At 45.7% G+C, this 17,715-nt stretch overlaps 1 protein-coding gene across 8 annotated transcripts in view; it reads right to left on the reverse strand.

The window, feature by feature from the left end:
- Positions 1-1,147: 1,147 nt before the first annotated feature.
- The window catches only part of RABGAP1L (RAB GTPase activating protein 1 like), a 233,521-nt gene continuing 216,953 nt past the window's right edge, over positions 1,148-17,715 (reverse strand). For 5 of the 8 annotated variants that reach the window (XM_069981650.1, XM_069981649.1, XM_069981651.1 and 2 more), the window contains 7 exons: positions 13,174-13,266; positions 7,138-7,248; positions 4,902-5,006; positions 2,983-3,066; positions 2,717-2,788; positions 2,444-2,635; positions 1,148-1,851 (listed from right to left, as the gene is read on the reverse strand). In XM_069981650.1, the coding sequence (XP_069837751.1) occupies positions 1,675-1,851; positions 2,444-2,635; positions 2,717-2,788; positions 2,983-3,066; positions 4,902-5,006; positions 7,138-7,248; positions 13,174-13,266 (834 nt within the window). In that variant the 3' untranslated portion in view covers positions 1,148-1,674. Of the gene's footprint in view, positions 1,852-2,443; positions 2,636-2,716; positions 2,789-2,982; positions 3,067-4,901; positions 5,007-7,137; positions 7,249-7,415; positions 7,855-9,748; positions 10,013-11,905; positions 12,009-13,173; positions 13,267-17,715 lie in introns of those variants that run through there. The other 3 variants (XM_069981656.1, XM_069981657.1, XM_069981652.1) reach the window with 3 other exon arrangements.

The following is a 17,715-nucleotide window of genomic DNA, read 5'->3' on the forward strand; positions in this document are numbered from 1 at the left end:
CTGACATGGACAGAGGTGGCAGCAGAGAGCACTGTGTCAGCCTGGAAAGAATATACCACTTCCTGCAGGACATACAGCAGCTGATAAGTACTGGAAGACTGGAGATCTATTTAAAAATTAAATTACATCTTTATATAATTTTCTGAAATCAGTTGATTTTAAAGAAAAAGATTGTTGCTGGAGCACCCTTTTAACTGAGCATGTATGTTTTATTAATGGGCAAAGGAATAATGCTAGAAACCTGACAGCCCCTTATTTCCAATAAGAGGAATAGATTGAACATATTAGTTTATCTTGTCCAAACCATCTGTCCCAGGATCAGTGTTGAGTGAACTCGCTGAACTGTTTGGGTTAATTAACTTTCCCCAAACCTGAATGCTTGGCTGAAAGTCACCTGGTATATTCCCCCCACCCATAGCTCTCCTGTCCAGGGCTGTGTTGTCACGTCTCTGTCATTTGTCTCCCACAGAGCTCTGCTTTAGGCAAGCTACGCCTCGAACTCGCCTCCCAGCTAGAAGAGTGCGGGGTACCACTCCGTGACCCCAATGCTTTCCACTTCTTGTGGGTTGTTGACTTTCCGCTCTTTCTTCCTAAAGAAGAGAATCCGGAGGAGTTTGAGTCCGCTCACCATCCGTTCACCGCTCCCCAGTAGGTTAACATCTTCTGATCAGTCTGACCTATGAGAAGCAGCTCAGGTGCCTTTCATCTGTTCTGTGTCTGGGAGACGATGTGCACTATTTATATAGATATTTTTAATACATCTAGAATTTATTACTTTGTTCTCCTGTCATGTATCTTGTTCTGGTAAATGCATATCCCTGTTTTCCTGGACTACCAAGGGCTGCTTGAAGTTGAATTTGGACAGCAGCTCATGTTCCAGGATAAGGGCCCTTGAACACTACGGAAATTGCGCAGATTCCCTGCATGCTCACACTCGCCTGTCCCATAGACTCCAATCTATGCTCGGGATGATTCAGCCGTGCGCCCCAAAAAATTAAGTCACTTCTTTGCGCCAAAGACGGAATCCACCTGATCATAGAATGGAGCCTATGGGACTATGCGACACATATACATTCACTATCTACAACCAGATCCTAGGAGGCCGATCATCCACACTGTATGCAGAGCAATAAAAGCCACACCTAGCTTTAGCAATGAATTTTTTTTTATTACGGATAGTATTGTGATGGGTTAATAAAACGTCAGGTTGCATACAATACAACACTGGGTCCAAGGGCAGAAATCCCAGAGACCAAGGAGGAAAGAATTGAAAAACAAAACAGAAATTTGCACTTTTTAGGCAGCAATGTGTGAAAACCTTCAGATCAGATATGTAAATCTGTATTTCTATAAACATTTGTATCTTCACGGCAACATATTTTATACATACAAAACACGCACATGAATCAGGCAGCCCAGGCTAAAGCCTATGAATGTGTCCGAGGGGATCACCGGCCGGCTGGAGCCCCAGGGCCCTTGTTATACTAAAATAATACAAGTCCATTAAAATAATAAAGTGTAAAAGTGGCGGCAGCCCAAAAATTCAGTCTCAAGAAGCAGAACGACTCCACGATAAGGAGGGTAAAATCCAGGGGGTGGTGGGGGTCCTCGGCTCGCGGGTCTCTGCTTCCTGTTTGGTCGTCTTGTGCTCTTGGAGGGTTCTCTCTCCTGCTGTTATGTGCTCTCCTTGGGCGCCTGTAGTACTGGGCTGGAGGCCTGGGCGCCCTGGGGTGACTGTGCGGTGGGTTGGGTCCCTGTGGCAGTTTTAATAGAGTTCAGGGTTTTACTAAACCAAGAGTTTTTGGCAGCTTGGATTTCATTGAGCAGAGCTCCTCGCTGGTGCTCCAACTCCTGGGGAGACAAGGAGAAAAAGGTTCAAGATGGCTTCATAGTGGTCACAATGCTATCTAATGCAGTCAGTGAGACATTTACGATGGTGGAATTTGCGCCATTTCCTCAGCACATTACGTGTGATATGGATTCAACCCAGTGCTGCAGTGGACTACAAAGTATATACAAGAGTCTGACTTGCTCTAAACTTCAACTAGACAGTGGTCATGCACCAGATATCAAACAACTGGAGCCACGGATTCATCTGCTGCATTATTAGGCTGTCTAGTCTGAGATTTACACAGTTTTAGTCCACGGTTCCCAAGGTGTCTAGAATAGACGTGATCAAACATTGGCATTTTGTAGGTTCGATCATCTCTAGTCTAGAACTTTGTAGTGAAACTAACCTAACTACATCAAGTTTTAGAAAATGTCTCGACATTTACTAAGAAATCTAGACGGCTTTTTAAATGCAAAGTCAATAATTTTCAGATGAGTCCCCACAGAAAATAGGGATAAAGAATCAGATCCCTACTCGTATGTGTTCATAGGATTTCTCTACAGGATGCTGGGTAGTGACTATGATGTTGGTGTCGTGGTTCAGTATCTGTACCTGTATCCGACACTTGGCCTCCACCAGCTGCAGTTTGGTCTGTGCCAGCTCCAGCTCCATCTCCCGCAGATGCTTCATCAGGGAATCCTTCTCGTCATCCCCCCCGTCGCCGGTCTGGTCTCTGCTGGAGCTTTGTGCTGATCCTTCCTTACTGAAGATCTCACTGCAGTGACTGCAGGACATCACTTTGGCCTGAAGAAACAGAAATGGTTACTCTCTTGGTTCCTACAGACTCGATGACGCTTCGCTGTATTCACATCTCACGTGTCTCACCTTCACAATCTCCAGCTCCTCCCGACTTGCGGTCTGCTGCTTCTCCAGCCGTGTACTCAGCTGAGAGCAAATCTACCAGAGAGAAGACAATGACAGAAGATGATGAGAGATGATTCCGCTATGGCCACTATTCTAGCGGAGTCTATAGGAACAGAACTCGGGTTTTGCATCCTGTTCTCTACAATAACATTTATTACCGTCCAGGAGGACAACATCTCTGACATGCAGCTAATGGCCTCCAGGGGGCGCTCATAGTGGACACCTACCTGTTTGTACTCCGCTATGATCGCTGTTGTCTTCTTAATTTCTTGTTCTGCCTTTTCTAGCTGCTTTCGGAAAACCTCCTTCAGCTGCGGGGAAGAAAGAGGAGAATTATTATCTGTTCATGGAAAGTGGGCGCAGAGACGCCGCTATTAGTGGGAAAATGTGATAAAATCCAGAGGACTTGTAGTTATGAGGCTGCTGTATGCGGGAGAGTGCTGCCCCTCGCTACAGTGACAGACAGGTATATAGTCAGGGGCGGTCTTGGCATTTCTGGGGCCCCAAGCAAAGTTATGTCTGGGCCCCCCCCTCGACACGTGTTCCAAAACAATAGACCGCTGTGTGTTTCCCCCAGTAGTATATACCCCTTGTGCGCTACCGCCAGTAATATATACTCCTTGTGTGCTGCCCCCAATAGTATATACCCCTTGTGTCCTGCTCCCAGTAGTATATACCCCTTGTTTGCTTCCCCCAGTAGTATATAGACCCCTGTGTGTTCCCCCAGTTATATATAGCCCCCCTTGTGCTCCCCCAGAAGTATATAGACCTTCTGTGTGCTGACCCAGTTGTATATAGACCCCCTGTGTGCTGCCCCCAGTTGTATATACCCCCTGTGTGCTCCCTCAGGGGTATTTAGCCCCCCTGTGTGCTCCCCCACTTGGATATAGACCTCCTGTGTGCTCCCCCACTTGGATATAGACCCCTGTGTGCTCCTCCAGTAGTATAGTAACCCCCTGTGTGGTTCCCCCAGTAGTATATAGACCGCCTGTTTGACCCACCAGTACTATATAGACCCCTTGTGTGCTGCCCCAGTTGTATACAGACCCCTGTGTGCTCCCACAGTTATATATAGACCACCTGTGTGCCTCACAAGTAGTATATAGACCCCCTGTATGTTCCCCCAGTAGTATATAGACCCCCTGTGTGCCACCCCAGTAGTATATAGACCCCTGTGTGCTCCCCCAGTAGTATATAGCCCCCCTGTGTGCTCTCCCACTTGGATATAGACCTCCTCTGTGCTCTCCAAGTTGTATATAGACCCCATTTTGCTGCCCCAAGTAGTATATAGACCCCCTGTGTGCTGCCCCCAGTAGTATATAGACGCCTCTGTGAAGCCCCAATAGTCTATAGCCCCCTGTGTGCTCCCCCCATTTATATAGACCCCCGATGTGCGCTCCCACAGTTAAACAGACCCCTGTGTGCTCCCCCTCCCATATAGTATATAACACAATAAAACAAACACTTATACTCACCTGGGTCCGGGCGTCTCCTCTTCTCTTCACTCTTGTGGCCGCAGGAAGGGTTTTCCCTGCGATCACAAGAGGCCGCACTCCCCTTGTCCTGGCGCCAATGCTCCAGTGATGTCACAGCGCTGGCACCACAAGGACAAAGCTGCCACTTGTGACTGCAGGGAAAACCCTTCCTGCGGCAACAAGAGTGACTGACAGGAAGGGAGCCAATGTCTCCCGCCCTGTCAGTGCTGCTGCTGCATGTAACTATGAGCGCTCATTACGAGTGCTCATAGTTACAGTTCAGATGGCAGCAGCGAGAGGGGCAGCGGCCCTGTCCAGCGGTCTTAAACATAAGAGCGGGGCGTGGGGGCCCCCCTGGATGTTGGGGGCCCCAAGCGATCGCTTGGGTTGCTTGGTGCCAAAGACCGCCACTGTATATAGTATATACAGCGATCAATGGCCTGAGGGGTGGGAGATGGCAGGAAGGGAAACTCCGCATGTGTAACTATAAGTTCATTGTATCTGGTCACCACCGCCTAATGTGTATGGGGACCAGGATGATGGATTTGCCAGAGAACAGCCCATCCCCCTCTCTATTCAATGAAAACAAATGGATGCTCGGCCAGGTGAAGCGCACATGTGCCATTACTGAATGATTCTCTACAGATTGGTATGTTCGGTGGTCTCCTCACCTGGGCGGTCTCTTCCTCCTGCTTGCACTTTGCTTCCTCAGTCTCTATCAGTCTCTGCTTGGTGAGCAGAAGTTCTTTGTTTAACACCTCGGCCTTGTCTTCAGCCTATTGAACGAAAAAGACAAGATGGTCATAAAATGCAGGAGAAGGTGAGACACAGGCGGCCATTATGTATGATGGAGGAGGCGAGACACAGGTACGGCAGCCATTATGTATGATGGAGGAGGAGGTGAGACACAGGTACGGCAGCCATTATGTATGATGGAGGAGGAGGAGGTGAGACACAGGTACAGCAGCCATTATGTATGATGGAGGAGGAGGAGGTGAGACACAGGTACAGCAGCCATTATGTATGATGGAGGAGGAGGTGAGACACAGGTACGGCAGCCATTATGTATGATGGAGGAGGAGGTGAGACAGGTACGGCAGCCATTATGTATGATGGAGGAGGAGGTGAGACAGGTACGGCAGCCATTATGTATGATGGAGGAGGTGAGACACAGGCGGCCATTATGTATGATGGAGGAGGTGAGCCACAGGTACGGCAGCCATTATGTATGATGGAGGAGGTGAGCCACAGGTACGGCAGCCATTATGTATGATGGAGGAGGAGGAGGAGGTGAGACACAGGTATAGCAGCCATTATGTATGATGGAGGAGGAGGAGGAGGTGAGACACAGGTATAGCAGCCATTATGTATGATGGAGGAGGAGGAGGTGAGACACAGGTACAGCAGCCATTATGTATGATGGAGGAGGTGAGACACAGGTACGGCAGCCATTATGTATGATGGAGGAGAAGGTGAGACACAGGCAGCCATTATGTATGATGGAGGAGGTGAGCCACAGGTACGGCAGCCATTATGTATGATGGAGGAGGTGAGCCACAGGTACGGCAGCCATTATGTATGATGGAGGAGGTGAGCCACAGGTATAGCAGCCATTATGTATGATGGAGGAGGAGGAGGAGGTGAGCCACAGGTACGGCAGCCATTATGTATGATGGAGGAGGAGGTGAGCCACAGGTACGGCAGCCATTATGTATGATGGAGGAGGAGGTGAGCCACAGGTACGGCAGCCATTATGTATGAAGGAGGAGGAGGTGAGCCACAGGTACGGCAGCCATTATGTATGATAGAGGAGGAGGAGGTGAGCCACAGGTACGGCAGCCATTATGTATGATGGAGGAGGAGGTGAGCCACAGGTACGGCAGCCATTATGTATGATGGAGGAGGAGGTGAGCCACAGGTACGGCAGCCATTATGTATGATGGAGGAGGAGGGGGTGAGACACAGGTACGGCAGCCATTATGTATGATGGAGGAGGAGGTGAGCCACAGGTACTGCAGCCATTATGTATGATGGAGGAGGTGAGCCACAGGTACGGCAGCCATTATGTATGATGGAGGAGGAGGTGAGACACAGGTACGGCAGCCATTATGTATGATGGAGGAGGAGGTGAGACACAGGTACGGCAGCCATTATGTATGATGGAAGAGGAGGAGGAGGTGAGCCACAGGTACGGCAGCCATTATGTATGATGGAGGAGGAGGTGATCCACAGGTACGGCAGCCATTATGTATGATGGAGGAGGAGGTGAGACACAGGTACGGCAGGCATTATGTATGATGGAGGAGGAGGAGGAGGTGAGACACAGGTACGGCAGCCATTATGTATGATGGAGGAGGAGGTGAGACACAGGTACGGCAGCCATTATGTATGATGGAGGAGGAGGAGGTGAGACACAGGTACGGCAGCCATTATGTATGATGGAGGAGGAGGTGAGCCACAGGTACGGCAGCCATTATGTATGATGGAGGAGGAGGTGATCCACAGGTACGGCAGCCATTATGTATGATGAAGGAGAAGGTGAGACACAGGTACGGCAGCCATTATGTATGAAGGAGCCGTGTTCAGAAAGAATGACGTGAAGGAGTCAGCAGGAGAAGATAGGAAACAGCTATGGCAGCCACGTTAATAGTAAACCTCATAGTAATGACTACTGGAGGTGCATAATAGTACAGTGATGTCATGATGGCTGCGACCTCCACAGATGTATGATGGGATAGGAAAAATACATAACTAGGATGCTGCTGGTAGTCTGATCATGTGACTCAGAGCAGACCCCATATAATATTATACATACATACATACATACACACACATATATATATATATGTATATATATATATATATATACACACACACACACACACTATACAGGGTTAACTGTCTCACCTGGTCCAAGTCATTGCGCAGGGCGATCTTACTGGTGACCAGTTCATGCGCCAGGTCATCGTTCTCCTGTTCCAGTCTCATACTGGTCTCCTGAAGTCTCCGGTTTTCTCTCTGTGGATAAACGAGAAGCAAACAGGTTACACGGACGTCTCCAAACTACTGACACCTGTAATGGAGGAAACTACTGACATGTGGGGAATACAAAGCAAAGCATCTTCAGAGGGAGCGGGCCCCGAGAGCTCATGGACGTCTGGGTCACCTTCCAGCAGTCGCTCTACCTGTTCGGTCACATCTCCCGTCCTGCTTGTCAGAACAACAGACATAGATGATGAGAGTTGTAACCCAAGAAGGCAGCACAGAGCGGGAAGTCGATGGTCTCTGAGGGCAGGTCACAATGTGAAGCTGCACACACGCCGGCCGCCCGTCGCTTCTGACTGTGCCGCATTCTGTTCAGTTCATTGCTGGGCAGGACCAGACAGGAAGAAGCCACAAGCCGAGGATTTCACGAGCACAGGAGCGACCTGCCCGGGGCAAATTGTCTTCACAACAGACACAAAGTGATGCCGAGCACAAGACGGGCACACAGCAGCATCCCCAAACCTACAAGGGGGGCAAACTGCAGCTTCCCAGCAACACTACAACTCCCATCATGCCTCAGCTGTCCATGCATGATGGGAATGAGAGAGGTGCAGTGTGACCCCCTCCTGCCTGGACTCTACAGCCCTCCATCTCTCCTCTATATTCAGCCATACTCACAGTAGTCCCTATGGGGATGTCGTCTATTTGTGGAGCTGGAGCCTCGGAGTATATAGCGGCGTATACAGCTCGGCTATATTCTGGGCTATTTCCTGACTAGCTGCTGAGCAGGAAACAGAGCGGCTCGAGTTATTGCGATACAGGATAACGCTCGCTGTTTACCAGAAGTGAACACACAATTGTCTTTCCTGGAGAAGCTGCGACAGCGACTGAAACCGACCTGAACTTACAGGAAAGACTCCCTACAGCGGGCGGGGAGATCGTCTATAAGGAAATACAGGTTCTGCTGTATGTTCCCGTAGTCAGGACCTTATTACAGCTCTGTACTATAATATGGCATCCATGGAAGTCTATGGGAGCACTCAGCACCGCTGATGCCATATTATGGTATAAGTATATCACTGCTTGGCACAATATGGCGGCATATAGAAGGGAGCTGTGGAGGTTCTGCCTGAGGCCGCTGCCAGACGATTGAATTACGGCCACTATTCTCATCCCAGTGACGCTATACGTCTTATACATGAAAAACCAGTTCAACACGAGCGCTCTGCATTGTGCTACGTCTGCCGGGGTCTGAGAGGTGACGGCTATACGGTTACATGAGGGATGTCTCATCTGTGACCAGCCTGATGCAATGAGTCCTCCTGTACATCGTCTATACACCGTCTATATACCATCTATATACCAGTCTATATACCGTCTATATACTGTCTATATACCATCTATATACCATCTATATACCAGTCTATATACCGTCTATATACTGTCTATATACCATCTATATACCATCTATATACCATCTATATACCATCTATATACCAGTCTATATACCGTCTATATACTGTCTATATACCATCTATATACCGTCTATATACCGTCTATATGTGATGACTTCTCATCAATCCCGTCTTCCTCAATAATCTTACAAGTTAGGGTCTTGCCTAGTTTTCTTGTTAATAAAGCTTTCTTATGGTATAATGTCAGCACTCCGCTCCTTCTATCTGTGTTATTACTGACAAATATACAAGGGCCTGTAAAGGACCCCGTATTACCGGTATACAGGAGGGGGGGACCCCGTATTACCAGTATACTGGCGGGGGAGGGGGACCTGTCACTGCACATATACACAATGTGGTTACACCGGTGACTTGTGTAAAAGTTGTGTAAACCTACAAAATGTACTAAGATGAATACACAAAGCTGGTACCTATAAGCTACATATATTCCTTATCAACCAAGAACAAGCTCCTAAAGATGCTACAGATGCTGTGGCCCCTATAGCTCATGTGGCTCCATTAGCTCCTATACGGTATATATAACCAATCTGTCCTGTCTGCTATACGGTATATATAACTGATCTGTCCTGTCTGCTATACGGTATATATAACCGATCTGTCCTGTCTGCTATACGGTATATATAACCGATCTGTCCTGTCTGCTACACGGTATATATAACTGATCTGTCCTGTCTGCTATACGGTATATATAACTGAGCATGGGGACGTCACTGGCCTGTATATTACAATACTAGTGCTGTACCTTCTAGGTACGCAGAGGGGGCAGTAACTCCTGGACGAATAGGATCACCTGATCCAAGACGTCTTAGTATAAGCCAAGAAGACGGACAAGTGATCTATATGAACCAATCAGAAGTTATTTGCCGTTGTAACTGGGCTCCTTTAAGGGCTGATCCTGACACTGACGGATCGGTGGGATCTTCCTGGCGCTTACACAGCACTGAGCACACTGAAAGCTATAATATAATCCTCTGGGCAGCGAAGCGGAGACACCTGCACACACTGCTCATAGCTGAAGGGGGGCGACACGGACACAAGCAGAGGGGGCCGGGACTTACCTTCAGCCAGAGCACAGACAAGTGGAGACGTCCGGAGGAGATGTCTATGGGGCCGGACACAGGGAGCGGCTGCGGGGACGTCCTCCTGGCTGTAATGATAATCTGCTGCTCCTGATCACACACCCGGCTTCCCCTGCCCGCTCCCTCCCTGTCATCATATGTATACAGAGTCCTGCTCTTCCCTGTCATCACATGTATACAGAGTCCTGCTCTTCCCTGTCATCACATGTATACAGAGTCCTGCTCTTCCCTGTCATCACATGTATACAGAGTCCTGCTCTTCCCTGTCATCACATGTATACAGAGTCCTGCTCTTCCTGGTCATCATATGTATACAGAGTCCTGCTCTTCCTGGTCATCATATGTATACAGAGTCCTGCTCTTCCTGGTTATCACATGTATACAGAGTCCTGCTCTTCCTGGTTATCACATGTATACAGAGTCCTGCTCTTCCTGGTTATCACATGTATACAGAGTCCTGCTCTTCCTGGTTATCACATGTATACAGAGTCCTGCTCTTCCTGGTTATCACATGTATACAGAGTCCTGCTCTTCCTGGTCATCATATGTATACAGAGTCCTGCTCTTCCCGGCCATCACATGTATACAGAGTCCTGCTCTTCCCGGCCATCACATGTATACAGAGTCCTGCTCTTCCCTGTCATCACATGTATACAGGGTCCTGCTCTTCCCTGTCATCACATGTATACAGAGTCCTGCTCTTCCTGGTCATCACATGTATACAGAGTCCTGCTCTTCCCGGCCATCACATGTATACAGAGTCCTGCTCTTCCTTGTCATCACATGTATACAGAGTCCTGCTCTTCCTGGTCATCACATGTATACAGAGTCCTGCTCTTCCTGGCCATCACATGTATACAGAGTCCTTCTCTTCCTGGTCATCATATGTATACAGAGTCCTGCTCTTCCTGGTCATCATATGTATACAGAGTCCTGCTCTTCCTGGTCATCACATGTATACAGAGTCCTGCTCTTCCCGGCCATCACAATGTGTTATATACAGATCCATGAAAACATGATGGATTCCAATCACTGAAATCAGTATAGATGCCAGCCCTCATGGCCGCCAACAGGTGGGATAGAATTATAGTCAGTGCACACTGCTGCAGAACTACAATTCCCATCATGCCTGGACAGAAAAGGGTCACCTAAATTTACAGCAATAAAAATGAGGGCCGTACAATGATCCGTGTTACTATACAGTTTCATAGTGCGGCTGCGTTACATCACAAAAACCCCCTCTGTGTGAACACGTCCTCAAGCTACAATCACACGTCCGTGATCTGTGCTGCGATTGAGGACAGAAGGACGGACGCTGGAACGAAGCCTTAAGGTCTTATTACACAGACAGAGTATCTGACAGATTGTTGAAGCCAAAGCCAGGAATGAATGTCAGAAGAGGAGAAATCTCAGTCTTTCCTTTATGACCGGTTCTCTATTTATAGTCTCTTCCTGGCTTTGGCTTCAATGATCTGTCAGATAAATCAGTGTGAATGAGGTCAGACACTTACATATAGGTCGGCTTCCTGCTAGGATACACATGATATGGCTGATGGTCCTGGCCCAACAAGCAGCTCAGCAGCGGACAGTGGGGGTCATCAGCCAGGCCAGAACCTGCGCCCATAATATGGATACAGATATACCAGTGTACCACCATACGTCTCCTTCTATATAGAAGACCTATAGTATGTTATATTACTGCCAGGATGAGAGATCTATATATGTATCTATATACTGCTCTCCTATATCCTGTCACCCCTGAATGACGGACCCTGTGGCCTTACATCTACAAAAACAAGAGAGGGTACGTCCCGCCATGGTTCTGCATCCGTGCCACACACCCTACTGTGATACATGTGGGGTACATATACATATGGCTGGTGGAACACAGTTACTTGGATACCCATGGCGGTTACTTCTACCTGGACGTTACACCATGGGGGGATCACACGTCAATGACACACAGGGGCGTTATACATATCATTAGGCCGTATATTTTATATATCTACCATTAAAGGAGACAGAGGATAATAAAATAACTTTATTAACACTACTTTTACAGGACACAACACTATTTGCAGCAATGTAACACAACTAAGCCCCGCGGAGCCGCGTTCTGTCGGCATTTACCGTACGGTCGCCTTCTGGTCTAATAAGATAGCGCACATGGTGCGTGAATGATCGGTCCGGCGCCAAGTCCCAGAGTGCAGAACCAGGACGTCTAGTTTACAAACACAAACTGGAAGAAAAGGGACAATAGCTTCTATGAGGTATACGGTATAAGCCGCCATCTTATGCCCCATCTAGTGTTCATACTGCTGACAGGGAATCTGGCTTCATTCCACAAGATGGCTGCCAGAAGCTGTATCTAGGTTATGGTATCCAGGAGCGCCACCCCTGTCCTCGGGATGAGTGTGGTATCACAATCCAGCTTCACTAGAACTGGGCTGCAATACTGCACCCAAACTGAGGACAGGAGAGGCGCTGTTACTGGAAGGCAGCAGCCATGTTTATCCCCATTACAGGGATATCCTATTCATAGAGGTTTGGTTTCATTCTACTAGACCAACGGAGAGGTTGTCTTTGGGAAAACGGGCAGTAAACTGCGGCACTTCACTGCTTTGGCCCCGCCTTCAGGACACTTCGCTATGATTGTCACTTTATGTGACCTATAAAATGTCCTGAAGAATAAAATGGAGCCTGTAATGTGTGAGCTCACAACAATGTGCAGTCGCCTTGTTGAAGCCGATCGCTGCAGCATGACTGAGTATATCCTCCCCTAATGCTCTCAGGTTTATACCCAACTATGCACAGACCACACCTAGCTGCAGTATTCAGCTCCAGAGCTGCGCCCTCTCAGACAGTCTGCTCTACAAACATGGACTAATAATGGCAGCCGTGTATTCATAGCTCAGAGCTTTAATGCTATAACACATGTTTACCCTGCGCTCTTAAAGGGGTGATTCAGGGTGAGAAAATATAGCTGCTTAGAATAGTCCCAGGGTTGGGTGTAGACTCCATTAACTGCAATACCACAAACAAACTATGAACAAGAGTGGCGCCGTCTTCGGGGGAAAAAAAAAAGCCATGTTTCCTAATCTGGATAATCCCTTTAAATGACATAATGGGAAATACATTGTTGACACAAAATATAAAAAGACAATGGGATCTCAGATTAACACAAACAGCAGTGCTGTTGCCCATAGCAACCGGTAATTTCCCCTCATTTTCCAATCATCTCTTACCTAAATGGAATCTTATAATTTGCTTTGAGAACTATTACTGTTCTCTATTATTCAGCCCTTTCTATGGATCAAAGATGTTCTGCAGCAGTCAGGGCTGCACTGCCTCCTCCAGGGTATCATGTAATGTACAGAACACAATGCAGTCACTGTATTTCTTACCTTGTATCTCTCGATCGGATCCTCTTGTTGTAGCTGGCTTTCTCTCATTGCCAGATAATCCTTTTCATATTTCTTTAGCTTTTTTGTAGGCACCTGTAACAACAACAAAAAAAAACATGGAACAAATAAAAAAAAAAGTAGATTTATCCCTGTAATATCACATAATGACCACTAGGTGTCCTACAAGCTCACTGTCCAGAAGGTAGGGGAGATGTGTGCAGTTCCCAATTGTGCCACCAGATGGCAGACAGCACCAGTGTTCCTATATACACAGTATATATAGCTCACCTGCCCACTTGGCTATAGCAACAGCAGAAATAGAAGCTTTTGCGGCCACTTTGCAGCCAACAATCCCACTCGCTGCGCTCTCAGGATTTTACTAGCCTGTCAATGCATAAAAACGCTGCAACCTCCTGCACAGTGACTCATGGCTTCCATCAGTACGACCTCTCCATCTTCCTACAGAACAGTCGTGTCATTTGCTCCCAGTCACACTGAACCTGAACGTTATTCATCATTTCCATAAAAAACATATCTAGATGTGTGAAACTATATGATATATGAGGGCGCAGATACATGTATGATCTGCTGGTGCCAATATGGCGGACAGGAAGTGGATTAGAAAAACATGGCGGCTTTCTTCCAAAAATAGCGCCACATCTGTCGGTGGTCGTGTCCGGTATTGCAGCTGAATGGTCACATTGTAAATTCAAAAACAAAGCTATTTTTTTGGCAAATCCCAAAATCTCCTCAACCTCAGGCCTCACAATAGGCCGCTGCCAGACGCCGAGTGCGTGAGATTTACTGAACTAATCTGCAGCCGGCCGGCCGCTGAGGAGGAAAGGGCGTCTTATGGCCGACTGGAAATGCCTGCTTAATGAGAAGGATAAAATACGATACAGAATGGCGGCATTGTGTCCGTATCCTGCGGTAACACAACAAGCGGATTAATAATCCACTGCCGGTAATGGAAAGTATCAGACTGTTCCCCATAATCCAATGTGACGCCAATCAGGCAGGAAACAGGACTAAATACTATAACAATATAACTATCCCCTCAATATATATATATACACTGGTATCTTGGTATAAGAGTAACTTGGATTGCGAGCGTTTCACAAGAAAAGATCACAGATTTTAAAAATAGTGACTTGGTGTAAGAACATTGCTTTGGTGTAAGAGCTTCCTGTATTGGGTGGGAGGGGGAGTGGGGGAGGGGCATGGTCTGCACAGTGTGGTCTACAGCCCTGTACTCTGACCCAGGAAGTCTCCCTCACCTTCCAAATCATAGCAGATCCACTTCAGGCTGGGGCTTACATCAGGGGACAGGACTGTGGAGGTAATCTCTTCATAGCTGTAACCCCTCTCTCCCCGGACAGAGAGCGCTGCATGTATGTGCCCACATCTGTCCTGCTCATTTCTTCCTGCCCCCTCCAGTCTCTGTCAGCCCTTGTGCTTCCCATCCTCTCCATTCGTGCTATAATGTGCCTGCACTCACACTCAGCTATACACACTGGCTGACTGTGAGTGCAGGCACATTACAGCAGCATTCAAACTGTTGCATAGAAAAGTTCCTGTCGCTGTCCTCCTGCACAGCTCTGTGATTCTCACTTCCTGATTGGTCCATGCTGAATACACCCCTTCCCCATTGCTGTCATGTGACCACACAGACCTCTGACAGCAGCCCTGCTTCTCTATTCTAGCCTGTTGTACTACACTACTGCATTATGGGGATCTGCAGCTCCATCCTGTATCTACAAGCTGCTGCTGCTGTGTTATCATGGTTATACAGTTACTATACATTATATACTACATGCTGCTATACTGTACAGTAACTTATATATCACATATCCAGCTGCTGCTGTGTTATCAGGGTTATACAGTTACTATACATTATACACCACATGCTGCTATACTGTACAGTAACTTATATATCACATATCCAGCTGCTGTGTTATCAGGGTTATACAGTTACTATACATTATACACCACATGCTGCTATACTGTACAGTAACTTATATATCACATATCCAGCTGCTGTGTTATCAGGGTTATACAGTTACTATACATTATATACCACATGCTGCTATACTGTAGAGTAACTTATATATCACATATCCAGCTGCTGCTGTGTTATCAGGGTTATACAGTTACTATACATTATATACCACATGCTGCTATACTGTACAGTAACTTATATATCACATATCCAGCTGCTGTGTTATCAGGGTTATACAGTTACTATACATTATACACCACATGCTGATATACTGTACAGTAACTTATATATCACATATCCAGCTGCTGCTGTGTTATCAGGGTTATACAGTTACTATACATTATACACCACATGCTGATTGCTATACTGTACAGTAACTTATATATCACATATCCAGCTGCTGTGTTATCAGGGTTATACAGTTACTATACATTATATACCACATGCTGCTATACTATACAGTAACTTATATATCACATATCCAGCTGCTGTGTTATCAGGGTTATACAGTTACTATACATTATACACCACATGCTGATTGCTATACTGTACAGTAACTTATATATCACATATCCAGCTGCTGTATTATCAGGGTTATACAGTTACTATACATTATACACCATATGCTGCTATACTGTACAGTAACTTATATATCACATATCCAGCTGCTGTGTTATCAGGGTTATACAGTTACTATACATTATACACCACATGCTGCTATACTGTACAGTAACTTATATATCACATATCCAGCTGATGCTGTGTTATCAGGGTTATACAGTTACTATACATTATACACCACATGCTGCTATACTGTACAGTAACTTATATATCACATATCCAGCTGCTGTGTTATCAGGGTTATACAGTTACTATACATTATACACCACATGCTGCTATACTGTACAGTAACTTATATATCACATATCCAGCTGATGCTGTGTTATCAGGGTTATACAGTTACTATACATTATACACCACATGCTGCTATACTGTACTGTAACTTATATATCACATATCCAGCTGCTGTGTTATCAGGGTTATACAGTTACTATACATTATACTCCACATGCTGCTATACTATACAGTAACTTATATATCACATATCCAGCTGCTGCGTTATCAGGGTTATACAGTTACTATACATTATATACCACATGCTGCTATGCTGTACAGTAACTTATATATCACATATCCAGCTGCTGTGTTATCAGGGTTATACAGTTACTATACATTATATACCACATGCTACTATACTGTACAGTCACTTATATATCACATATCCAGCTGCTGCTGTGTTATCAGGGTTATACAGTTACTATACATTATATACCACATGCTGCTATACTGTACAGTAACTTATATATCACATATCCAGCTGCTGTGTTATCAGGGTTATACAGTTACTATACATTATATACCACATGCTGAGTGCTATACTGTACAGTAACTTATATATCACATATCCAGCTGATGCTGTGTTATCAGGGTTATACAGTTACTATACATTATATACCACATGCTGCTATACTGTACAGTAACTTATATATCACATATCCAGCTGCTGTGTTATCAGGGTTATACAGTTACTATACATTATATACCACATGCTGCTATACTGTACAGTAACTTATACATCACATATCCAGCTGCTGCTGTGTTATCAGGGTTATACAGTTACTATACATTATATACCACATGCTGCTATACTGTACAGTAACTTATATATCACATATCCAGCTGCTGTGTTATCAGGGTTATACAGTTACTATACATTATATACCACATGCTGATTGCTATACTGTACAGTAACATATATCACATATCCAGCTGCTGAGTTATCAGGGTTATACAGTTACTATACATTATACACCACATGCTGCTATACTGTACAGTAACTTATATATCACATATCCAGCTGCTGTGTTATCAGGGTTATACAGTTATTATACATTATACACCACATGCTGCTATAGTGTACAGTAACTTATATATCACATATCCAGCTGCTGTGTTATCAGGGTTATACAGTTACTATACATTATACACCACATGCTGATTGCTACACTGTACAGTAACTTATATATCACATATCCAGCTGCTGTGTTATCAGGGTTATACAGTTACTATACATTATATACCACATGCTGCTATACTGTACAGTAACTTATATATCACATATCCAGCTGCTGTGTTATCAGGGTTATACAGTTACTATACATTATACACCACATGCTGCTATACTGTACAGTAACTTATATATCACATATCCAGCTGCTGTGTTATCAGGGTTATACAGTTACTATACATTATATACCACATGCTGCTATACTGTACAGTAACTTATATATCTCATATCCAGCTGCTGTGTTATCAGGGTTATACAGTTACTATACATTATACACCACATGCTGCTATACTGTACAGTCACTTATATATCACATATCCAGCTGCTTCTCATTGTTTCATCTCTTCTACATGTTATTCAGAATAATAATCAGTATATTTAGGGGTGTGGATCCAATTGTCTGCAATGTAACTAT

Source organism: Dendropsophus ebraccatus, chromosome 8, assembly GCF_027789765.1.
Source record: "Dendropsophus ebraccatus isolate aDenEbr1 chromosome 8, aDenEbr1.pat, whole genome shotgun sequence".
NCBI lineage: Eukaryota > Metazoa > Chordata > Amphibia > Anura > Hylidae > Dendropsophus > Dendropsophus ebraccatus.